Raw genomic sequence first — 25,332 nt, forward strand, 5'->3', positions numbered from 1 at the left:
AGGGGGAAGACGTTAGTTTAACGTGTAATTTAACTATCATATTGACTTGTTTGTTTTTAATCTCTAAATTCTTGGTAGAGGTCATCATTAACTGTATTAATGCCTAGAAAAGTCTTATGCAAAGTATACAAAATTAAACAGCTATTATGTACATGTATTTTTGCATAGCAGTGTATAAAAAACTATCAGGGGCGGATTCAGCCATTAAAAAAGCGAATTCCAACTAAATGTTTTAAATACAAATGCATTGATCGTCAAACAAGAGGGATTATAATTCCCCCCTCCTTTTCTTATTTTTGATCAGCCACTGACTATATACAACCCATTCCTATAAAACACATGCTAAAGATTTATTTGCGTACAGCACCTCTTTTTGGACAGCATTGAAACTGTGAGTTGGTACTGGGAGGATGGTATCATCGGGAACTGATAGTACGTCAGCAGAATTTTATATCGACTTCTGTACGCACGACACCTTGTTTCTAAAATGACCACGAAATAGCCGTCATCAGGTTGGGGGAAAAGGAAAAGGGGGGGGGGGGGTAAACAGAATCAACTCATATTCTATTGTTTTTAACTTGTCTGTCATTATCAGAAATTTGCCCCCATTATTTTTGCGAAAGTAAACACAAGTTAACCGCCAGCCACCTGTCCAGCCTACTGCTACACTACTTAGGGATACATGTATATCATTTGTTTTTTATTTAAATTAATTTATTTACCAAACATTGATATTTCACCCTTTTCGTTCTTTTTATTGTGTCTTCCATTACCATTTCAACATTATATGTTAATGCATAAATTCATTTCACCCGTGCGCACCGTTCTAAAAATGCATGAAATATTTGCCACTGGTCTTCATGAAACCAACAATTTAATCAATTTATCTGTCATTTTGTTAACTTGATAGTTTTTTTTTGCGGTTACCCTTCGTAAGGCTCTACTTCAATTATCTATCAAGGACAGTATTACAGATGCAGAAAAATATGACTCAATGACTTTGTACTTAATATTGTATATATACCTATCTGGTTTTATCAGGTCAACATTGTATACGTAATACATGTATGTATAAATATATCTATATACCAAATAAGGTCATTTGACCTAATTTACGTTATATGATCACGTGATTATTGGATGTCAACAAAACGAAGGGTAAGCATATTGTGTGACCCTTGGACTAAGCCAAATTATCAACAAAAACGAAATGAAACAACCTGAATATAAAGAGGTAAACATTTAACCTTATAATTTACATTCCGGACTCGTTAAGTTCAGTTGTTGTCACAGTAGCTAAACTTGGCGGACATTTTTTCTTCGGGTAGATTAATGTATGTTACAAACGTATTGATGAATACTGTTAACAACAGTTCAACTAAAAACAGAAGAATATTGAATGAAATAAACATTTGTTGATGTTATTCAGAGTAAGTGTGTGTTTTAATTCGAAATAGAAGAAAAAAAATAACATGATTAAAAGTATAAGTATTTATTTATTTACTATATATTAAAGTACTCAAAAGTACGTATGTACCGGAATTTCATTTTTAATACAATAATAACAATTGGAATGTATCCGGTATTCGGTGAGATCAGAATAAAATGTTGTACCCGGAAGCTTATTTGAATTTATCCATGTTACTAAACTTTCATTTGATATTAAAGTAGGTAAAAATTAGAAGAACATAACACAATTCGCACATCATCAAAATGTATATGTACATTTATATATTTGGATGAAAACCATACATTTCTCGGTATCGTCCTTAACACGTATGAGATATTTGCCACTGGACGTTAACAACCAAAAATCAATTAACCGTGAATGTCGTCTTCGTGTTGTTCTTCTTTTTTTTTTACAGAAAACCATCAACGTACTGATGTTTACTTTCCGGAATGTCTATGAATATTTAAACAATTAAGCAAAGGTGCGAGACGAGTGTATTTAGTTTTTTAAATGTAATTATGTTCATACTCAAGCAAACGTCAGCGTTTGTTTACATACTTAAAAATTCTCGTCACGGACCTGTGCAATTGAGGGGAGCAAACGGAAGTTTGCCCTGACTGTGCTTATGAATTCCAAAATTGAGATTTTGTTCAGTGCTTATAAGCATAGATTTCTGATGGTAGTACCACCATACCAAAATTATGGAAAATAAGATGCAATTATAAAAAGACTGTTTGAAATTTAACATACATATACATTGTAGCAAGTGCAAGATCATATTCAGCCCCCCTTTTAAATATAAATCGGACACATCGTGTATATATAATGCTACATTTTGCATTGTGCACGTAAAGAAACCTTGAAATAATCGTTGATGGTCCTTACGTTACATGTTGCCAGACTTAATTTCTGCCAATATCCTAGTATATTCGTATTTTTAATTTACACGTTCAAATTGAAATATTTGCCACTGGACATTAACCTTGAATATATTGGATAGTTATACGGTAATGAGATATAAAATTAAAAGGTATATATACTGAAACAATAAACACATTTTTATAACGGTTTGGCCTAGATATAATATTAGTTTTAAGTGCTAGTCTACCTAAGAATCAGGCAGTGGTGAAAACATGACAAACAACACCCCACTCAGGTTGACATTAATTTATGTTCAAAATGTATAATGATGCAAAAATATACCATTCGTTTCCTTGTCCTGTTCTGGTAATTGGAGATAAAATTTGGTTACAATGCACTAGAAATTAACAATTAAGGGGAGCTAACTCTGTCATTTGCTATCATTCTAACCAAAGTTTATCTAAAGATTTCTCAAGTTACCAGACACGCAAACACTGAAGACCTACCATTTCTAACTCAGGATGAGTGTTACTTCAAAGTAGGATGGCTGGGTAGGTGGGGTTTTTTCAGCCATGTTTTGATTTTTTTCAAAATTGCCTGATTCTTACAAAGACTGGCACTTAAATATGAAACTGTTCGGACTACGTGTTTTTGTCTCAATATATACACCGATGTCATGCTGTAATTGTTGTGACTTCGAACATTTGTAGTACATGTACATCCTGTGGTTATGCCATTTGAACTTGACTTACAATAGGTATAATGTACTTGTCACATAGAACTAAATTTGCTGAAGACAGAAATATACAATATATGTATGTTGTCGGGAAATATAAAATTTATTTGTATGAGCTTTAGAAACAGGACGAAAAGCAAGTCTCTGCCGAGCTTTTCTCTTGTTTCGTAGCGAGTACAAATAAATTTCAAATTTTCCGACAATATTCATACATTGTGTTTACCCTGTAGTTACTTCCAACACTTGCAAATTTAGATAATAAAATCTAAATCATTGTCTGTATAATTCTCAAAGAAATCGACATAGTTGAAACGCGGACCGACAAGAGGACACCAAAATGATCTGGTTAGGAACCAAACATATTCATATTATCACTTGCTCAACATGGAGGTGGGGGTAACAGGAGACTTTATTTGTACAAGCAAACATTTGTTTGTATACATGTTATTTGTACAATATAGTTGGCAAATTGCAGGATAAAAGACATATTCATATACATGTCGGAAATTTTAATGTGCTTAAAGCTGGTAAACAGACGTACGTTTTAAGGTGGCCTGGATTAGATTCCTTAAATGTCCTGTCATGTTTAGGGCCCTGGTGGCCGAGTGTTATAACTTCTAAGAAGTATAACTATAGTGCATCACTAACCTGTCAACATTGAGGTTGTGAGTCCGAATCCCGCAAGCGTAGGTAAATTCGACTTCAATTTTAATTGCATAGGATTGTTAAGTTTCCCACCGAAGGTCGGTAGTTCTTTCCGGGCGCTCCGGCATCCACTACGAGTAGAAACTGACCAACGCGAAATAGCCAATCGCGCTGAAACAGGAAGTGGAGCTAACACCAAGAACACAATCAGTAAATCATGTTATCGGATATGTCAGGCTATAAATCTACTGTTCGACATCTCTGACATATCTAATTCGCCGTTTTAGAAGAGGGACGAAAGATACCAAAGGGACAGTCAAACTCATAAATCTAAAACAAACTGACAACGCCATGGCTAAAAATGAAAAAGACAAACAAACAACAGCACACACGACACAACATAGAAAACTAAAGAATAAACAACACGAACCCCTACCAAAAAACTAGGTGTGATCTCAGGTGCTCCGGAAGGGTAAGCAGATCCTGCTCCACTAAACTGATCTAATGAATTATGGATAATTATATTCTTCATAATGAAATCACGTTACGCCATTGGGTGAATGTCAACGTTTAGAACCAATCACAACGTTTTGTTATACATGCTTTTGAAATAATACCCAGACTGTTGTAACGCTGAATGAGCAACGGCATGTTTCGACTTAAGCTAGAACTTTTAACTTAACTGACAGACGGTGACTGGGTACGGATGACACCAAGACAGTTTCGACTAATTTGGAACAAGTGCATAACCTTTAACAATCAGCAATCAAACACATTTCGGGAAATGTTAGAGAGCTGACGTTCTTGCATCGACACTTGAAGACAATTTGTTCTCATTGGTCAATACTAAGGCATTCTTACCATTGATTGAGCTAGGTTCGGTGTTAAAGGTATGCCCACAGTTGTAACCCCTGAAAAATATTTTAAGTAAAAGAAAGTTCCTGCAACCACATAATTATTTCTTTTGTTTTATACTATTTCACTCGTAATACCCCTACACAACGAAAGATTTGAAAAAAGTGTAAGAACAAGTTTTATTTCTAGCCCCCCTAGCTAACCGAAATTTGCATGTCTTTACTTAAATTCTGCATTTTATGGATATTTCTGGTTTATAACTATTTAACTTAACCAGTTAAAACTGTTGCCATTTTACAAGAATTCAAGTTGTTCAGTTTTTATCTTTTTTTCTGTACTGCCCAATTTGAAATTGAATTTTCTATCGTAGAACCTAAATTAAATTTCTCTGTAAATCATTGATAAATTTCAAATTTTAGTAAAGACTCGAAATTTGAATCTCTCTATATATAAGGGAATAAACCTTCTGTTCATATTGCGTCACATAAAGTGTATTGTAAGTAAGTAAGTAAGTTTAAATACACCTATTATTGTACTTTGTTACTTACAAAATACTGATAAGGGCTATACTTGATCAAATCAAGGCCAACAAGATAAAAAGTGATACAACTATAAATTGCAACTGAGTAGTTACCTCCCCTCTGTCAGAGTTCCGGAGTTTCTCTGACAGTTTTGGAGTTTATTTTATAGCCATATTTGGAGTTTCTTTTCTAGCCATATTTGGCATTCTAAAGTAAGTTATTTATTTATTCATGCGTTTTCTAATAAATTGTGATTTTTACATTAAGTTATTTAGTTTTCATGACAAGAATTTGGCACAATTGCATGAATCTGGATTTAAAGATCTTTAACATAAACATTTCAGTTATTCTACACAAATAGGAACCACAATTCACAGGTAATATTGATCACTTGAAGTATTTTAAATAGCCTTGTATTAACATAATTAATCTATGTTAATTATATTGTTGGAAATAAAGAGTTACTGATGGCCACTGACTAGTCTTTGAATTTATTTTGAATTGACCCAGTCAAAAAAGTAAATAAATAAATTAATTATAACAATAAATAAGCTTTTTCTTAGTCGGCAAAGTATACATTTGTACAAAACATAGACAACATAAGCTCTAATGAGCCTTTAACCGACATAAATAATATGAAAGCTTATGTAATTTGAATATTATTTAGAGAAAAAATATAACTGAATGGTACTTCAACATATTAAAATATTATAACATAATTATATCGGAAACTGTTACAGTTTAAGACCATTTATCTAAAAAAAAAATAGGTTTCCTCAATCACAGGTCTTTTAGGTCTTTTTTATTTCCTAATTGAGGGTACCCGCATATTGATTGATCGTGGAATTTGCAGTTGTTTTTGTCTCTTATAGTTGCAATTGCTAGTTTAAAAATATATATAGTAGTGCCGATTTGTCTAAAAAATCAGTGTTGTAATCCTCTATAATAGAGTCTGAATAATTTTAAAATATATAGAAAAATTAATTGAAAAAATAAGAATAGAGAACAATAGGATAAATAAATAAAGAATTGAGAATAAATTTGTGCTAAAATCTAAAGAATAGAGCAAACATTGTAAAAAAAAAAAAAAAAATAGAGAAAAGACCTTAAATGTGAAGGAAAACCGAAAAAAAGGATCCCCCATCCACTGAGACCCTCCGCTGTTCGTAAAGAAGCGATCGAATTATTTATTCGAGTAACAAATGTTACCCGTATCAAAACCACGGAGACGAACAGACTAGATGACGAATGTCCATTTGATGTACTTTAGTAAATAAAACCCTACAACACGCGATCGAATTGTGATTTAGAGTATCATTCTAATGTCGTTAGGCAGACTATGTGTTGTACAAATGCATCTGTTACTAAGTAATTAATATATCAGCTTCATTTCATATCGGTTTTCGATAAAGTAGTGTCATGAATCTTAAGTTGAAAGTTTAACACGAGTTACTTCCCTTTACAGGGTATTAGGTTATGATTTCTCTTCAATGCTGTGATATATGACGAAAAGTTTCATACATACAGTTTTTGTTTGTTTTGGTTGTATATAAAAAAGAACATTCAATACTCAAGTTGGAATTATCTATACAAAAAAAGATTAAGAGTACTGTACAAACATAAGGCAGTTAGTTTTCACTTTTGAATTGTTTTACATTGTCATTCCGGGGACTTTTATAGCTGACTATGTTGTATGTGTTTTGCTGATTGTTGAAGTCCGTACGGTGACCTGTAGTTGTTAATGTCTGTGTCATTTGGTCCCTTGTGGAGAGTTGTCTCATTGACAATCATACCACATGTTTTTTAATAGTATTGAATTACTCTTAATTGAGGGCCATTGAGATTGATTGGTTGCTGTTTTTGTTTGGTTTAACGAACTGTCAACACTATGAGCTGTTTCATAGCGACCATTTTTTTTTATCGGTGGAATAAGCCGGAATACTCGGAGAGATCCACCGACCTACGACAGGAAAACCTAGTCAATTAAGATTGGTGTCGAACGCACCGTGTCACGTGCGGTGTTCGATTGTTAGACATGATCGAGATTTAATGTTTTCTGAACAAGTTACATTATACAATTTGGGACCCTTAATACCATTTTATGGTAAGAACAACTATCATATCGCCTGTCCTCATCTTCGCTAGCCAAGGGTTACGATCCACTCCCGTTCTCTTCACGTGGTGAGAACGGGAGTGGATCGTAACCCTTGGCTAGCGAAGATGGCCTATCCTTTGCATTTAGTTTGTGGAGTGTACATAGCCTATATATGATGTAGGGAATATATATGATATATATGGTACAAATAAATATACCATATATTGTATTGACTTTAAAGAACAGATAACGCTTTTAAGGTAAATTTCTCATGACCTCGAAGGAGCTAAAATCTTACGTGTAATACATTTATAATTCATATCATATTATCCTTTGGTCCATATAACAAAGTTGTCAATTTTTGTGAGTAATCAACAGATGACTTAATCATAGAAAGCCGGTTACAACTGGATTTATATCAGAAAATGATATGGCTATTGACGAGGGTCTATAGGATTTGGGTCCTTCATTTCTGTATTCCTTATAATGTAGTATATATGTCTTTTTCCGTATTCTTTATAATGTTGAACTCCCATTATTCTCATTGCTTTATATTTAAGGTCATATTACCCTCCCAATTTTTTTCCGTAAAGGTTTTTTTTTTGTCATTTTTCAATAAGCACTGTTAAAGCCAGAATGTCCCTCACATATACTCAATGTTAATATATTTAAAAAAACATATACATGTACCTACCTATCTACCCTATTTTTTGAAAGATGAAACACACATATTAATTTTTTGCCTAAGCACCCCATTTTTGACTATTCTTTTTTTTTGGCCATTTTTCTCTTATTCTTCATCTTGGCCATTTTTCTCTATTCTTCATCTGTTTGAAACTTTATTCTGCGCCTTTTTCTTATGTTATGTAAACCTCATCCGGACCCTCATTGATGATTCGTTTATAGGAAGGTGAGTTCGGAAATATAATAGTATTTGCTATACCCCATGCTGTTGATTGCACTTCAAAAGTTTAATTGATCTGGGAGCCAATGAAATTACTCTCACGGTTTTTTCAATAGACAAACTGAAATAAATGTATTGATTTTTTTGAAAACTAGTTTTAAATTTCTTTCTGTTTAGTAGTCACCACGAAAAGCAAATATTTAATATTTGATTTATGGTACTTTATGAATTATTTAAAGTCACCCGACACCGATCTTATCTTCTTTTTTATATAAATTAATGTTTTTTTGTTAATAGATCGAGGTTGATGGATGGTTGCTAAAAAAACTTTAGTAAAACAGGCCAAGTATGTCAATCTGTCCATTGACCTTTGTGTCATATATGGGCGTTTTTCTTCTAAAACGCGTTTCACCAAAAAAAAAAAAAAAATAAAAAAAAAAAATGGAGCAATTGTTCATTCAGGGTTATGGTAATTTTTTTAAATTGACGAAAGAGCCATTAGGAGAATTTATGACTCAAATTAATAAAAATATTAATTAGTAATGCTATACAGAAGGGGAAAAAGGCGAATGATCTATAAAGCGAATGTTAATTGTCTGATTTGTCCTCGCCTTGAATATGCATAAGATATTTGCCACTGAACTTTAAGCCAAAAAAAAAAAAAATTTATTGCATAAAGTGACAGTTCCTTTTAAAAATGTGAAAGTCTTGGATTCGTATGACAAATGCTTCCTTGAAATTTCTAAATTTATGCTTTGGTTTTAATAGTCTTTAATAATAATTGTTCCAGAAACACATGTCAAAGATACACACTGCAATAATGTATTGCTTGTACCATATTCATAATATTTTGCTTTATTTCTAAAAGCAGCATTAGACACCGTTTAAAGATTGATTCTGATTTTAGAATTAAACCAAAAAAAAAAAAATCATTGTATTTTACCCATTTCGTTTAGAATTACATGTACGACACGAAGGAACACATTTCTATTCTTCCTCAGTCATAATAACCTTTCATCATTACCGAACTGAACAAAGAATTTAAATAACACGACGGGTGCCGTATTCAGTGCAGGAAATGCTTACCCTTCCGGAGCACCTGATTTCACTCCCGGTTTTTAGTGGAGTTCGTGTTGTTTCTTATTTCTTATTTATAACTGTTGATGTAAATGTCCCTCGGTTTTGTTAGTCTTTGATTTCTCCTTGGTTTTGATTGTTATTGTCTCTTCTATATATAGTTTAAAAAACACAACTTTCTATATGTTGTTCCGACAAAGCAACAATTTTCTAGGCTCTGTTTCATGTACACATATATGAGTTATAAGCCGTGCATTCTACTTCTTTTAATCTGCAAAACAATGACTTGCATGGCTCGAGTTAACATTTACAAATGTAAAGGTTGCCGGCCCAAGCCCCCAATTCATATTCTTTCCATAGCTAACATGTTGCGGTCTATGCCTTGCACTTTAACCTAATACACTTTTCGGTTCGATGCGGTCAGTAATCATCAATCTTCATAGTGTTGACTTGTGAAATGATCACTTCACATTTATTTCGAATTATCTTTGAAGTTAAGGTTATACAAGGTCAGCGACCTTCACCTTAAAGTACAGATATGAGATAGTCACAAATCCAGAAGTAGGTCATCAGTTTCACTGGTACCATTAAATTTGATTTGTCTGTTGTTTGTCCAATGACTTATATACATTTGTACAACACAAGATAATGATAAAAGTTTTGACAAGTTTTTACAAATATAGGTTATCTCGTTTAGAAGATCAGTAAGTGGGTATTTTATCTTGGATAGAATTTAAAAGTAATACGGTTTGAAATTCACTTTAGATTTGGAATTGACAGTTTTATCATAATCTTTGTATTGACTATATTTGGATGTGTAGTATACATGTATACACATTATATATTTGCAAGGTAAGTTTTGTTTTACATCAGTGTACCTGAAACAAGTATACAAACAAACGAAGCGCAGCATGAAAACGACACAAAAAAGAAATGCATATATACATTGAAAGATAAATTCAGTGGCGGATCCAGAAATTTTCATAAGTGGGGGCCCACTGACTGACCTAAGAGGGGGCCCGCTCCAGTCACGCTTCAGTGATTCCCTATATAAGCAACCAATTTTTTTTCCCTGAAGCCCCCCCCCCCCCCCCTAAATCCGCCTATGAAATTTATTCGATCGAAACAACAAAAAACAGGTTTGAAAATTTGATCAAGCTCTTACTTAATCGATCAGTCTTAGACTAGAGGAGGTGAATTTAATAGTAATATTAATAATAGTGATGATTGGAATTTTACTTGATGTCTAGTGGCAAATATTTTATTCATATTTAGGACGAGTAAAAGATGAGCAATCATCAAATAAGTAGGTTATTCAGAGTGTGTTACTCGGTATGCAGGATGGTTAAAAAGGCTCATTTGTATATGGGCAGAATATTTGCCTGGTCTTTACTGATATTTTTAACGTGCAGAAAGCGCCGTATTCTTCTAACACGAGGCATATGTATAACTTGACGTCTACATTCAAACCAACATGGCTGTGTATGCTTATATACTTCCGTCACACCTGGAAGTCATATAAGCATGTACTTCACACTCTCCTGGAGAAATTAAGGTTAATATATTTGCATATGCATGTCATCTTTGAATGGATATTGGAACTTTTTACAAACCGAGTTTGACATTGTTTATATGATATATACATGCCATATTCGAAGTTTTGAGCTTGCCCTTTTTTACGGTAAAGCTAAATCGATCCGTCGTGTATGAGCGAAAGGAAAACTGTATATAAGAAAATGCCTGTACCAAGTCAGGAATATGACAGTTGTTGTCCATTCTTCGGAGTTCAGTATTTTTGTGATTTTACTTTTTATCTAATGATTTAAACAAAACAAGTATTTATATACAGTTACACAGAGGGTTTTTTATTTAGTAAATCAAGATGTTTGTTTTATAAACTATAAAGAAAAAATTCGGTTTCTCCTACTTCGTCCTCATAAAAGCTAAAATTCACGAACGCTCTGTATTAACATGTCAGTTCAGCCATTGAGGACTTTTTCAAAACAAATAATTGTAAAATCGTAGACGCTTATGAAAATTATCGATTATAAAAGTAAATTTGAAGAAAGGGAAATATATTCCATATAGTTAATCGAAATAAGCATTTTACATTATATATATATATATATATATATATATTTGATGTTTGAAATATCAATTTGCGCACTTTTTACAAAAGTTGTCATCTACGTCTAAGTAGACCCACTTGAAGAATCTCTACTTGCTTAGTTTTTAAAATATACGCCAGTACCTTGAGCCTGTCACGAACTTTATTTAAAGCATATTTATATCTTTTAACAAGCATATCAAATTTGGTTAACCTTTTTTGGGTACAAGATTTTTCTACTACACGATTATCTGTTTAAATGCATAACTATATGATTTTTAAGATCATACGATTGTATGAAAAGGCTTTGTGTTGACATAAAGTAATGACGTAGTCATGTAATTCAACGACAGTTTGTGTGTACGCGTAACATGGTATGCATTATACCAGTTTGTCATGTGTATAAAAAGAGTCATATAGACCCGGTAATATAAGGTTTCGTTAATGATGTAGAGTTTTATATTTAGATTGAACTTTTGTTCTCACACATGCACTGACATTGAATAAGATCTCAACTATGGGTTGTTAGCCAGCAATCTAAATTTGGAATTACGTGCATGTTTACTAATAATCAGGTGATAAGCACTACGCCGTAGATATTTTAACAGCCCTGAAAATAAAGAATTAGCATTTAACGTCCAAAGAGATTTATTACATATATACTAGCAAAACTGTTTTGGACTGCAGTCTGATTTTTAACGTGCTTTTCTTTAGGGTTACAGCCCGTAGAAGAATATGTTGCCCAACTAGGACACGTTGTTCTGATTCCGATCTGTATCTTTGCTCTTAGTTCTAACCGCCACGTGCCCAGGGCGGGAGCACCTCACAGATGAAGTTGCAATATTGCAATTTTTTGTAAAAAGCTTTGAACCTCTGGTTTACATCAGGTGCGTTTCCTAGATTTAAAAAAGTTTGGCCTTACAAGACAACTTTTGGAGTGATATTTGTCTTGTAAGCATTTAGGCATTTATCATGTATGTATATATGCAGCTCTATTCTTGGGGCCCGGGCGCCTTCCCCTGCCTACGTATATAAGGTATGTATTCGTTCTGTTCAAACGTGGCCGCGAATTTCCAAATATTAAACAAAAATGGAAATGTTTTAACAAGCAACCACTGAACACAGCTTTTAAAAAAAAATTGCCGAATATGTGCACTTTTAACGTATAATCAGGTCTGAATAGTGGCTGACATAATTCTTAATTGTATAGAATGCACTGATATTTTACATCATAAATACAATGATCATCAATTTAAAATGTTTATGTAGATTCAAATGTATTAACTCATGCACAACATTTAGGATTTTATAATACTATTAAAGTATATAAGGTATGTAGTGGCCTGCGTATGTAAGGTATGTATGGATTTTAACATGCCCTTTTCCATATTGGCCCTGGTATCATCCCGATATGGGTCGAGGGATGATACCAGGGTCAATATGGAAAAGACATGTTATAATCTAATTATCACACATTTAAGTTCTGCAGAAAAGAGAAAACAGTGACGTCATTTTGAATCGGGGCTGCGGCACAATATCAATATACTCTTTTTTGTCCCGGGCAATTTGAGGTTACTGCATCTGCAAAACCTAAGGTATTCATAACAAATATGTGATAAGTATCTATATTCTACATGTATATGACAATGCACTACCATTGTTAGGCCTTAAAAAAACCCAACTCGACACCATCTGCGTCAGACGATTGAAATTTACAATGATTACCGGTAGTGATCACATGGTATGGGTTGGTCTAAATAACAGACATATTTTAATATCGAATAACACAATTACAATACTAGAATATAATGGTACATGCTTGTGATTGTCTCTTACTGCAGTATATTGTTATCTAAACTGATCTAATTGTTGTTTGCATGGTATTCAGACAGACTATGGTGATTAATTAGGGTAATATTTGACGTCAGTGACTTCTGATTTTAAAAGGTTCTATTTATAGCTGAGGTTTGACAATGACAAGATAAAAAAAATATTAAATTGCTTTCTATACAATTATGTAGGTTATGCTGACATATTTGTGTTGGTCAATGACACTTTTAAAGGCCCATCAAATTTTCGAGATTAGGATAGTGGCCTTATGTGACCTATATATAACCTTTTAGTATAGGCTTTATCAGTGGCGGATCCAGACATTATTTTAACAAGGGAAACATCTTACTGAGGGTGTGTGATCCAGTCATGCTTCAGTGATTTTCTATATAATCAACACAAGTTTCCCACAAAAGAAATGGCCCGGGCACTCTGTCCCCTAAATTCGCCTTTGTTTACAATATATTAATTTGTGAGGGCGGGTCTTTGTACCTGTATCTTTTATTTCTTATGTCTGTTTTCTGTATACTTTATAGTTTAGCAATCGATCTGTCTTTGCTCTGACTCCTAAATGCTGCCATCTACGTGTTTGTAGGAACTTATTCAAATGTTACTGTCTTTGAATTTACTAAGTCGTATATCGAGATTGCTCTGACGTTCTGACGTTCTGGCAAAACAGTTGTTGGTCGTCAGAGCAATCTTGGATTAACTAAGTCGGTGCGGTCGAACCGGTAATAGTTCGTTCTCAAGGCGAGCACGATACCACGAGACCACCGAAGAAGGAAAATACGCACGGATTTCAGACCACGCACAATTAGTACATATCTGCACATATCTGATTCTCGTGAATATTAAAAACATAGACGATAAGTGAGATTGTGGCATGTGAATTGCTGTGTACTAACATGTATATTTTTAATAAGATTGTCAATACTTCAGATAACTTTTGAAGTGCATTATTGAGCAACATGCCCATGATGCATAAGATATCTGATAACAAGATTTAACAATGAGCAATATATTACGTAATTTCAAATCTGTTGATCGATCAAAAAACTATATCGCCGAATAAAAGTTCATTTAGTAAATTTGCATAAGAAGTTCTTTATAAACCATACAACATTGGATCTCGGCCCAATATCTGCGTTGTGTCCCTGAGAAGTAAGCCAGTATTTTAGGCTGAGAAAAAAACATTCGGATTTAAACTGATAACAAGGTTAACCTCGTGAAATAAAAAGTCGACTTCTTATCAGTATTTCAGAGCACATAAGCTAGAATCTATTAGTGTGTTTGTTTCTGAATCAGCAGGTAGCTAATTCCTATACTTGAAAATATTATATTTCTGATACAGAAAAGTCAGGCTAATAGTACTGCTGGTTCCTTCAAAAAACTGGTTCCTTCATAAAACAGTCTGGAGCCCAGGACAGGCATATCTCAGTTATTTTTGTAAACAAATATTTTATGTCATAAGTATCGTGTTATCTTATATGACAATACCCATTTATTAGTTATTAATGTTTTGGCTTAATCATTACTGTTTCCTTATATTGTCAATATACCTTTTCCTTCATGTACCTTACTGAACTTCAAATCCATTGCACGTTTTTTTGCACACACTTTAAAATCGATGCGATATGTAATTGCCCATCGACCTAAATATATTACATGAAATATATGCCACTGTGTATTTAACGAATGAGGTCAAATAATATCGTTTAAATGTGTGAATTTAAAGATACAATTATTTGAATTGTGTCTGTATGTCATTCAGAATATATAAGCTGTTACAAAAACACTGTTTAGTAATTTCTCATTTGTTTCGACCTCCCCCCCTTCTTCTCGGAATAACTCTTAAGATATGTCTGTTACATATTTTCGAATTCACTTATGTTGCACCTTTCAAAATATGTCACGATTCTATTTCAAACTTTACTTTTTAGTGAGTTGTTATTTTTTACTAATTGGAAATGCCAAAACAAAAACATTTTTCGTAATGAATTGGTATCAATTATGATGTTCTTGCATGACGTATTTGGCACTGATTAAACAATACAAATTTTAATTACCGATAAGACTGTCGTAAGTAGAAATAGGGATAATAGGATTAACTATAATAAATCCGATATATTTTTTTAATAAATAGGATTTTTAAATGAAATTATCCTATTGCAAAAATGTAATACTTCGTATAATAACCTCAAAGTCGTTTTTTCTTCTTTTTGAAAAAAATGGTTAGTAAAGAAGAAAGAAAGAAAAAAACACAAACATAATGCATATTTAAACGGTTTGATATTTTGTTTTAGTTAAATCCGTTATACAATTACTATAGAAGGATTAATTGTTGTTTGCTTAACGTCCAGTGGCAAATATATCAATACATTCATGATTAGGACTATAGCATAAGTAACGATAATTGGGTACTGAAATAGAGGTTCCTACGGGATGATAGCTTGGAAATTAGGAATGCCAATGAAAAATGAGGGAATATTGGATAGGGACGGAAATTTAACCTTGCGACATGCCACTAACAAACCATTCCAAGGGTTCAATCAATGTTTCTTTATAACGTGCCTAGAGTGTGGCAATCACTCTAAACGATACATCGGATTTAACGTCCTTATTCTGTTCAAACGTGGCCGCGAATTTCCAAATATTAAACAAAAATGGAAATGTTTTAACAAGCAACCACTGAACACAGCTTTTAAAAAAAATTGCCGAATATGTGCACTTTTAACGTATAATCAGGTCTGAATAGTGGCTGACATAATTCTTAATTGTATAGAATGCACTGATATTTTACATCATAAATACAATGATCATCAATTTAAAATGTTTATGTAGATTCAAATGTATTAACTCATGCACAACATTTAGGATTTTATAATACTATTAAAATCACAATCCATGCAATTTAACGAAGAAGTTAAAGTTATTTTGGATTAGTATTAATGATATATTTTATTATTTTAAAACGAAATAGATATTCATAAAATGCTTGGTTAAACAAAAATACGCTAGGGGTACAATTTTAAATTATAAATTATATAACTTAATCACTATTACAGAATATAAACCGTTATGGTATATATGTACCTGTTTTAACATATTTTTAAATAATTCATTCTCTTGGTTATAAAAATCAATGAATCGTTGCTGACGTCACAATAGGCTTCTAAAAGACTATTTTGACAACGGCTATACGATGTTATTGTTCCTGGGGTCTACTCGGCCGTTGATTTCCCTCCCGCAAGCCGTAACCATGTGGAGACAATTACAAACATTTCTAATTGATTGATCAATGAAATGTATTACTACCTTGAGTCAGCCATTTAAAGTGTAGATTTCGCAATTCATTTCTCTCTCACATGACTGTGGATCACCCGATTGACGTCACAGCATACTTGACGTAGTGGTATTATGATATTAGGTTAACCCAATATTTTAGTGTGTAATTCAGTAAACGGCTTACCGAGCACATGATAAACTATTTTTAAACTCAAGATTTTTCATTTGAACAATACATGCTTAGTAAAGCGTATATGGGATTTAAAAGAGATTAAGTTGTCCAACAAGTCACTTCTATATTTTTATCTCTACTTTACAGAATGGATTTTTTAAAATTCTGTGATTTTGCTGTTTCTGGTGAAAATGTGGCGCATAGTGTTATTTGCGAAGAAGTCGATGTGAACGAATTTGCAGATTTAACCGATTTGGATTCGTACTCTACTTCAAGTTACACCTCCTCTGGGAATACGAGTCCAGTGGAATATATGCAAGTTTACGACAATCAGTCTTCTGGGAGTAGCCCCGAGTATTGTCCCCAGAGCGGCACCATGGACCAGACATTGAGCCTCTACCATGATCAAAATGGTTACCACGAGCAGATTATTAAAAATGAAATGGAATTGGATGAATGCAGTATGCAAACTTTCAGTTCAAGTGAAACCCAAAGAGGTGAAACTGATGACAGCAAAAAATCACCCAAGTCGGCTAATCAGTCTGATCCGTTTCTACCTCCGTGCAGAGTCTGTGGACAGAAAGCATCAGGGTTCCATTACGGTGCTAACACATGCGAGGCTTGCAAGGTAGGAACTAAACCTTACAATTACATTTGCTTTATTTTTATTTTTGTTTGTTATTGTTATTATTAGTTGTTGTTTTTTTTACTTTTTGAAAATATTGATAATAGTAAGTTAATGAAAAAAAGTGCGGTCTTATTTTTACATTCATTAATTAGCCCAATGTATGCATGATAATCATATTTCAATATTTCTAAAGTACAATTTTGACAGAAATGATTAATTTCAGACCTTGTACTATGAACTATCATTCGATGTTTTATTTACACAAAATGGCGACCTTAATAACTTTTATCATTTAAAATCCACTTTGAACAGTGATAATGCATAGATACATACATGTAAATGCATATATATTTATTTTTACGAACATCAAGATAGAAAGAATCTCATAGCTTCGTATGTTCATCATACAACATCACAATTGTGTGTAATGATTTTACATAGTATAAAGAACGGTAATTTGTTGTTTGGTTGTTACAAGCTTGTGTCCAGTGGCAAATTTTGCGATTACAATACCGGTACAAATTGAATGTTTGTATAAAATTGAGAATGGAAACATGCATACATATGTTTCTGTCTTCGTGTTTTAGTAACGAAGAAATATAATTAAAAGAGGGGGACTCCTGAAAGTGACAAACAACCCTTCTAGTCTAATAGTCTAGTAAAAAGACAAGTCACCTAGCTCTATCATTTTCATTGTTTATTTGCAATGCATTTTGACAAAAAAAAGTTTGAGGGATATATATAGATGTGTTGCCCCCTTTTGAAAATTGGGTGCAAATGCACTAATTCGAATTTCTCCTGTTCTCTTTTTTGACCATGCTAAGACTAATTAAATGTACACTTTACAACTGGTAGCAATTGAAGTATGAAAAAGCTATACAATGTTTCCAATACTATATTGATCTTGTTTATGTTTTCACCTGTACCAATTAACGTGTAGTACTGTACTACATGTAATAAGTAAATACAATACCGTGGTTGAAGTATACGGACAAGAACATTGATTTTAAGTACCTGTGTTTATTGTTGCTAAGTTACAGAATCAAATAACACATCTTCTTGGAAATGAAAAACGAGACACCATGGAAGTAATATATTTCTATCATTAAAAGAAAACTTCTAAATTGTAATTAGACTCGTGAGTGTAATAAAAGATGTTAAGAGGCGTATGACAGTCTGACATAAGGTTTTCAGTTTCTGTAACGTCCAAAAAATGTGTGGGGTTTGTCAGTATACAGTACAGTAGATACAGTAGTCGCAACAGTGGCGGATCCAGCCATTTTAAAAAAAGTGTGTGGGGGGGGGGGGGGGTCCCAACTATATGTCCTCATTCAAATGCATTGATCGGCCAAAAAAGGGGGGTTCCAACCCCCGGACACCCCCCCCCCTGGATCCGCCACTGCGTAATATATATCAGATCTTCTCAAATCAATCCATAATCTTATTTGATTGACATCTACACTTCAATCTGTATTTTAAATTAACACTTTTTCTCCTTTTTAACAGGGATTCTTCAGAAGAAGCATTGTAAAGATAATCAAAAAGAAAGAAACTTACAAATGCAGCAAGGATAAAAACTGTCCCATTGGTCCCGGACGAAGGGCAATGTGTGCCTTCTGCAGATACAAGAAATGCTTAGATATTGGAATGTCACAAGAAGGTAGGAATATCTTTCATCACGTGATGGAAACTTTTTCAGCAAACAAGAGTTAGACAAGCAACGTTGGATCCTTAATTTACTTAATGTTATAAATTTAACATACAAACTAAGAAATAACGAGATGTGGTATGGTTGCCATTGAGACAACTATCCCCTCCCCTAGAGTTCAAATGACGAAGATGTCAGCAATTATAGGTCTTCGTTAAGATATTAAGCAACAAAGCAGAAAATAGAGTTTTTTTAAGGGAATTTGTGTCGGAAAAGTTTGAAATAAAATGCATCTGCATCATTGAAGCGCTGCGAATTAAAATATTCCCTTTTAAAGTATGCTTATTTAATTGTAACGTTTAAACTTGGAAAACAGGCACACACACGTGCAAAGTTGCTTTCTGAATGACCTCTACAACAACAAATTTCCTACGTCCTACGAAGGTAAATTTGTCAATATTCCCTTTTCGATAAATTGATAATAAATGGTAGATTTTATAAATTATTCATTGTAAGAGTATTTTATGGTCAATTTATCAATTATTTACACCATTCATATTATTACAAAAACCTTTAATGACTAAGACGTGTTAATTAAAATCCATTGTTATACACAGTCAATAATTTGATCCCTTCGGAAAAGAAGAGTAGCCGCGCAGCTTGTCGATTTCATTTAAAGGCCTTCTAGTACGATATCGGTACGATAACCAACAAAATGAACCAATGAGACAAGTCTTCACCAGAGACCAAATGATATAACCTTATTTTTCCTTTCTAAATCGTTTTTTTTTTGGTAGGATGATGAGAAATACTATGCGTATTGTTCTCTTATGGTACAATTATGTTCAATTGATTTTACCTAAAGTAATAAGAAAATATATAATTCAAAGGATAGTAGGTAAAACTGCATGCATGATGATGCTTAGGGGAAAACTCGGCATCCATCCCATATGATAACGTACTGTTTAAAATCATATATACTAATGTGAAATTAACATTTCTTAATAAATTCGTTAAACATGATTGATTGTGTTGTAAAAAATTGCGTCAAACTGTAAAATTATGTTTTAATTGTTTTAATTGTTAGAGAACAAGTGGGTTGCTTTGTGTCCTAGTGTGTACTTCCTGATCTGACCTAATTTTATTTGACACAAAAAATATACACAAAAAGCCAGTCACTGTGTGTGTTCATGGTCTGTTATTTTATTGTAGTCCTAAAAATGGACAGTTGATGCTATGGGCAGTGGCGGATCCAGAAACTTTCATAAGTGGGGGCCCACTGACTGACCTAAGAGGGGGCCCGCTCCAATCACGCTTCAATGATTCCCTATATAAGCAACCAATTTTTTTCCCAAAAAGGGGGGGGCCCGGGCCCCCTGCCCCCCTCTAAATCCGCCTCTGATGGGGGCTTTTAAAAGATTGCTTGTGTAGACATAGTGGGTAAACAATAAAGCAGGTCTCCTGAAGTTACAAATGTGGTTGATTCTTGGATTGGGTTTGGAATAGGGCAAATTGATTTTATGATCCTTTTGAAATCGACCAGTATACTGATTAAATTCGAAATTGTTGGTGCCAAATGCAACTCTTTAAAATTTTATGGTTAAACTATTCAATGGCCCAGTAGACGGGACAATATTTTCATGCCGACCATATTGGATTTCACTAACAAATTTGATGAACCTTTTGTAAACATCCATGTGTACGGTGAGCCGTTTGTTGATTATTTTTCTCTTTTGACTTAAGATTTTACAGACGAACCACCATTTTGTGTTTAACACGTGAGTGTCTACAAGTTTGCTATTGTCATTTCAGCTATCAAGACCGGACGTTACACATACGAGAAAAAGTTCAGGGATACAAAAGAAGTAATACAACTCCGTAACAAGGACCTTCCTAATAATAATGATTCGGATTTGTGTGGAAATGAAACAGAACTTTTGGAATTCATAGAAAGTCTCATTAAAATCCAGGAGAAGTTAGTCCCAGATTTCAGGAAAAGTTTCGAACCAAACACCTTACTTGAACAACAAAAAGAAATATTTGTAAGTTTCAATGACGTTTCTGCTTAAAATGTCTTGCAACCACCTCATGGTTCTTCTTGTAAGGTGCCCCTCTTTGGTCTTGAAACTATCTTTGAAAAATAATTTAAAATTGTTATAGTAAGGCATAGGACGTGCAAAATTGAAGTGCAAAGAGTAGACGTTGGCTGAAAGTCACTTGCATGCCTTACAGTTGCTATAGTACTTTAGTAAAATGCTATAGTGTAAGCTAAGTGTAGCATAAGCGAAACTGGATATTAGGAAAATGTAGTCGATCAAGCATCAAACAGATCTAGAGCTCAAATTCATGTATAATTATTTTCATCCTGAAGATGTTGATAAGATTGTTCGTTCCATGTTTAACAAGCAGGCGGTGCGCCATCATCTTTTTATATATGCTCTCTCTCCATAATGTAAGGCCAATGTGGTTCCAGTTACCTCTAAACAAAAGCTAGGGTAGGTAGGTTTGAACTCCAGTGTTATGGCAGTGTTAGCAAGGACGTATTTGAGCAAGTTCCCACTATTAAAATCTTTGGCCTTTCTTCCTGAGACCAAATATTTTAATGGTAGGACTTCCTGAAGAAGCAAATATCATGGTGATTACATCTGAAGGCATTTTGTCATTTTTCACTTTTTTAATTAAAATAAATTTAATATAGGACCCTTATCATTTAAAAAAACGCTAGACCCTAGTTGAACTATGTACTGCTATTATACTGTTTAGTGCAAGGCAATGTGAATACTGTACATGTTACAACAGTTAAGTATTCAGCCAACCATTTCTGTTCATTTTCAGAATTAAATAAAAAGTTTGATAAATTACTGATACTAATATGTTGGCTTTTAATTTGGCATAACTGCGTAATAATTCTTGTAATATAAAAGTTCATGGCCACAATTTTAAAGCTTTTAAATAAGTTTTCATTTAATATATTTAAAAATATATTTTCTGGTTGGTTGAAGCTGTACACAAATTTATAACATTTAATATTGAAATTTTATTAGCATTTCAAAAGATTTGCTGAATGAATTAGGGCAAAAAGCATGAATTTTTCGTATCTTTTTTTAATCGTTTGCATATTTTGAAGTTTAATTGCATAAAATTACGCCAAGCCACAATTATTTATTTTAGGAAATTCATATGAATTAATGAATAGAGCAAAAAACGTAAACAATTTTAACAAAGAAATACCATGCATTTTATTACACGTGACCATAGATAAGCATCTGTTTTGATGCCTTAAGATAATTCTACCTTTTAACTTCTTTTTTTTGTTGTATTGATAAAGACGGTGTTACATAACAAATTACTTAAAAAATACACGTACATGTATGTACTCGAAATGCAAACACTTTTCGTTTTGTGTACGTAAATCAAATACCAAAGGCTTTATACATGTATACAATCCGGTATATAAATTTAAAATCTAAAATAGGATTGTCTTTTCAGAATATACGTCAATATTAAATCGGCTAGTATGTTCTTAAAAAGGATTTAGATAATAAAAGAATGTACTTTTTTTTATTTGTGAAGCCAAACGTGAAAATACGAGATTTATATTCACATTCAGACGTTCATACAAAAAAAAATACCCAGGGGTCATATAAATTTTTGAAACAAATACTTTAAATGTTAAGGTACATTTGAATTGTAATTATTTGTCCTTTTCTTTTTTCTATCGTATATCGTGAGAAACGTAAATATATACATGGACATAAAATGACTAACTGTAATTCATTTGCTAAACAATTCTTTTACAAATTGTATACATACACACATTTATGTTTGATCTTTCCTGTTACGCATTTTCGCATCTTCGCTAGCCATGGGTTACGATCCACTCTCCTCCTATCGTAACCTTCGGCTAGCGAAGATGCATTTACTGCGGCTGAGCTGTATTTTGAAATAAACATCTAAACAGTGCATTGTATATATGTATCGCTGATATAAAGCTTCTATTAAATTAAGTGAATGATCGTAACATTAAAGATACTAATTTTACCGCAACAAATGCGCATTTCGTCCATTTATATCTGTTCAAGATGTTTGAGACTAAGATATATTCCAACAACCAAGATCTAATGCAAATGTGATAGTTAATTTGAAGAACAACTGGCAACCTATAAATACAATAATTTTATTGAAAGGATCATGCAGTGCATGCAATTCTTTTTTTAAGAGGGACGTTTCTTCTGTGAAATGGCCAACAATGACCCCCTCTCAAAAATAAATAAATAATAAAAATTAAAAAATTAATGTAAATCACCTTGAGTGATGTTTTCCCTTAAGATCGTTAATTGTATTGCATGTTCTACAGTGGTCTCAGTCAACACAAGTATTTAAAAGATTGAAAAAAGAAAAAAAATTCTGCTTGTCTTCATAGTACACAGCAATTTAATATGTCTTAATATTTACATTGCAGACAAAATACAAAGAAAAGCAAGAAATGTTTGGACAGATGAAATCTCTCCCATACGATGTTTATGAAGAAGTTTATAACGAGACTGGTTTGGATCTCGGAAATCGGTTTGAAAAAATGGGCAAGATAGCTACCAGTATGGAGAAAAATATTCGCAATATTGTAGAATTCGTCAGACTTATTCCTGGTTACTCTCAGCTATCTACAAAGGACCAACTTCAACTAATTAAATGTAAGTTGAGAAGTTATATTTGAAATGCTAAGCTTTTGTCATTTGGTCTCTGATGGAGAGTTGTTTAATTATTTATAATACAACATCCTTTTATCTTTTATATTTTGAGTTCGAACCTCCTTTTGAAAAGGTGCGTTTGAATCGATATTAATTGACTAAAATTGCTAGCTTTCCTGTCAAATGTTGATTGTTTTCTATGATGCACCGCCCGAGGTGGCAGAAAAGAACGACTATTAATCTATTTACCTATCAAATTTTAGAGGTGTTGGATAAAAACCGTCTATTAGGTTTTTTAATTTCATTTTTAAAGCACGTTTTTTGTGTGACATGAGCAGAAACAATAATACTCTATACAAATATTATAAATCTTCTGAATTTAAAATGACTTTTTTAACAATAGCAATTTTAGTACTCTCATTTTGTTAAAGTAAAGTAGAAAAACCCCAATGACATGTTAAGCGGTTAATATGATTTTGAATCTTGTTGGAGATTAAAATAGATTTGGCTATCATTATTAATTTTATGTTTTTAAAGCTGATATATATATATACATGTGTATATATATATAAAACGTATATAAAAAATGATAACTTGTTAGAACAAACATATAAAACGAACGTTATTTTTTCTATTTTCAGCATGTTTTTCTGACTATTGGTTTTTGGCAGCACATAAAAGAATCAATTTAGAATTACAAGTGGTATGTGGTTCAGTTAACGCCCACTTTGATGAACTCCTTGGATTAATGCATAAAGATTATCTGGATGAGATTTGTCAAGTGACCACAAAACTACAGAAATGTAACATGACAATCGAGGAAGTCACCCTTCTGAGAGCAATTACCTTAACAGCTGGAGGTAAAGAGATTTAAAATTTATATATATATTTTTTTTTTTTTCATTTATACTGAATTATACCAGCATAATTTTTATGTAAATACACATTTAATCACCACTTTATGAATCAGTTGCGTAAAAAACTTTTCCTCATAGAAATAAGTTAAAACGTTGTCACACGCAAAGATACAAATTTCCAAAGAGAAATATGGAATGACATTTTAATTTATAAAGAAAGAACAATTTTTTCCAATAGAAGGGAGATAACTCTTGGAATTTAAATAAAGAAACGAGGAGAAATTAGACACAATCTCTCCAATCAGAATGCAGGACATTAAACCAATGAAAAATTGAAGATATGCAATGTTTTACTTTATTTGAAGTGAGTGGTATTGACATCCAGCCAGTTTCTCTGCCCCTGTTCTATAAGAGGGTACACTGAAACTTATAAATCGAAAATAAACTGATAACACCATATAGCTAAAAGACAAAGAGACAAACAATTTTACACAAAACACAACATAAAAAACTAAAGACTAAAGAATAAAAAACACGAACCCCACTAAAAACTATATTTTGCATACAGTTATTGAACATCGGAAAAGGCCCTTTGAATGATTTTGTATTACATAATTGTCATACCTTCATTCCTATGATGAAAGTTGTAAACAATGCATATTGAGTTGTTTTCTTTTTATTTCAGATCGTTGTGATTTGGAAAATCCAGCCAAAGTAGAAGAAATCCAATGGAAATTAATCAGTTTCTTGAGAAGTCTTTTAAAGAAATCTTATGACAATCCTGAGCAAAGACTTTGGCAGCTTTTTGATATTATGACCTCTTTAAGAAACTTAGAAAGTGTTGCTAAAAATATTCATGCACTTAGATCAAAATGGGCTGTTATGCAGGACCACCCATTGGTCTTAGATGTTATCAAATGTCATTAACTGTTTTTGTTGTAAATAAAATGTTCAGTGTTACGTTTTCAATTAA

The 25,332-nt window shown here is 32.9% G+C and overlaps 1 protein-coding gene across 5 annotated transcripts; it reads left to right on the top strand.

The window, feature by feature from the left end:
* Window positions 1–1,099: 1,099 nt before the first annotated feature.
* On the top strand, window positions 1,100–25,332 carry LOC143083619 (retinoic acid receptor beta-like). Of its 5 annotated transcripts, none has more exons than XM_076259897.1 (7): window positions 1,100–1,234; window positions 16,686–17,166; window positions 18,673–18,826; window positions 20,627–20,856; window positions 23,277–23,505; window positions 24,144–24,362; window positions 25,045–25,332. In XM_076259897.1, the coding sequence occupies exons 2-7, from the start codon at window positions 16,687–16,689 to the stop codon at window positions 25,284–25,286; spliced, it is 1,554 nt and encodes a 517-aa protein (XP_076116012.1). In that variant the 5' UTR covers window positions 1,100–1,234; window position 16,686; the 3' UTR covers window positions 25,287–25,332. The 5 variants fall into 5 exon arrangements, with proteins under 5 accessions (XP_076116012.1, XP_076116014.1, XP_076116010.1 ...); XM_076259899.1 differs by having other exon boundaries at window positions 1,207–1,430; XM_076259895.1 differs by lacking the exon at window positions 1,100–1,234 and adding an exon at window positions 2,446–2,480.

The sequence above is a fragment of the Mytilus galloprovincialis genome, chromosome 7 (genome assembly GCF_965363235.1).
Source record: "Mytilus galloprovincialis chromosome 7, xbMytGall1.hap1.1, whole genome shotgun sequence".
In the NCBI taxonomy this organism is placed as follows: domain Eukaryota; kingdom Metazoa; phylum Mollusca; class Bivalvia; order Mytilida; family Mytilidae; genus Mytilus; species Mytilus galloprovincialis.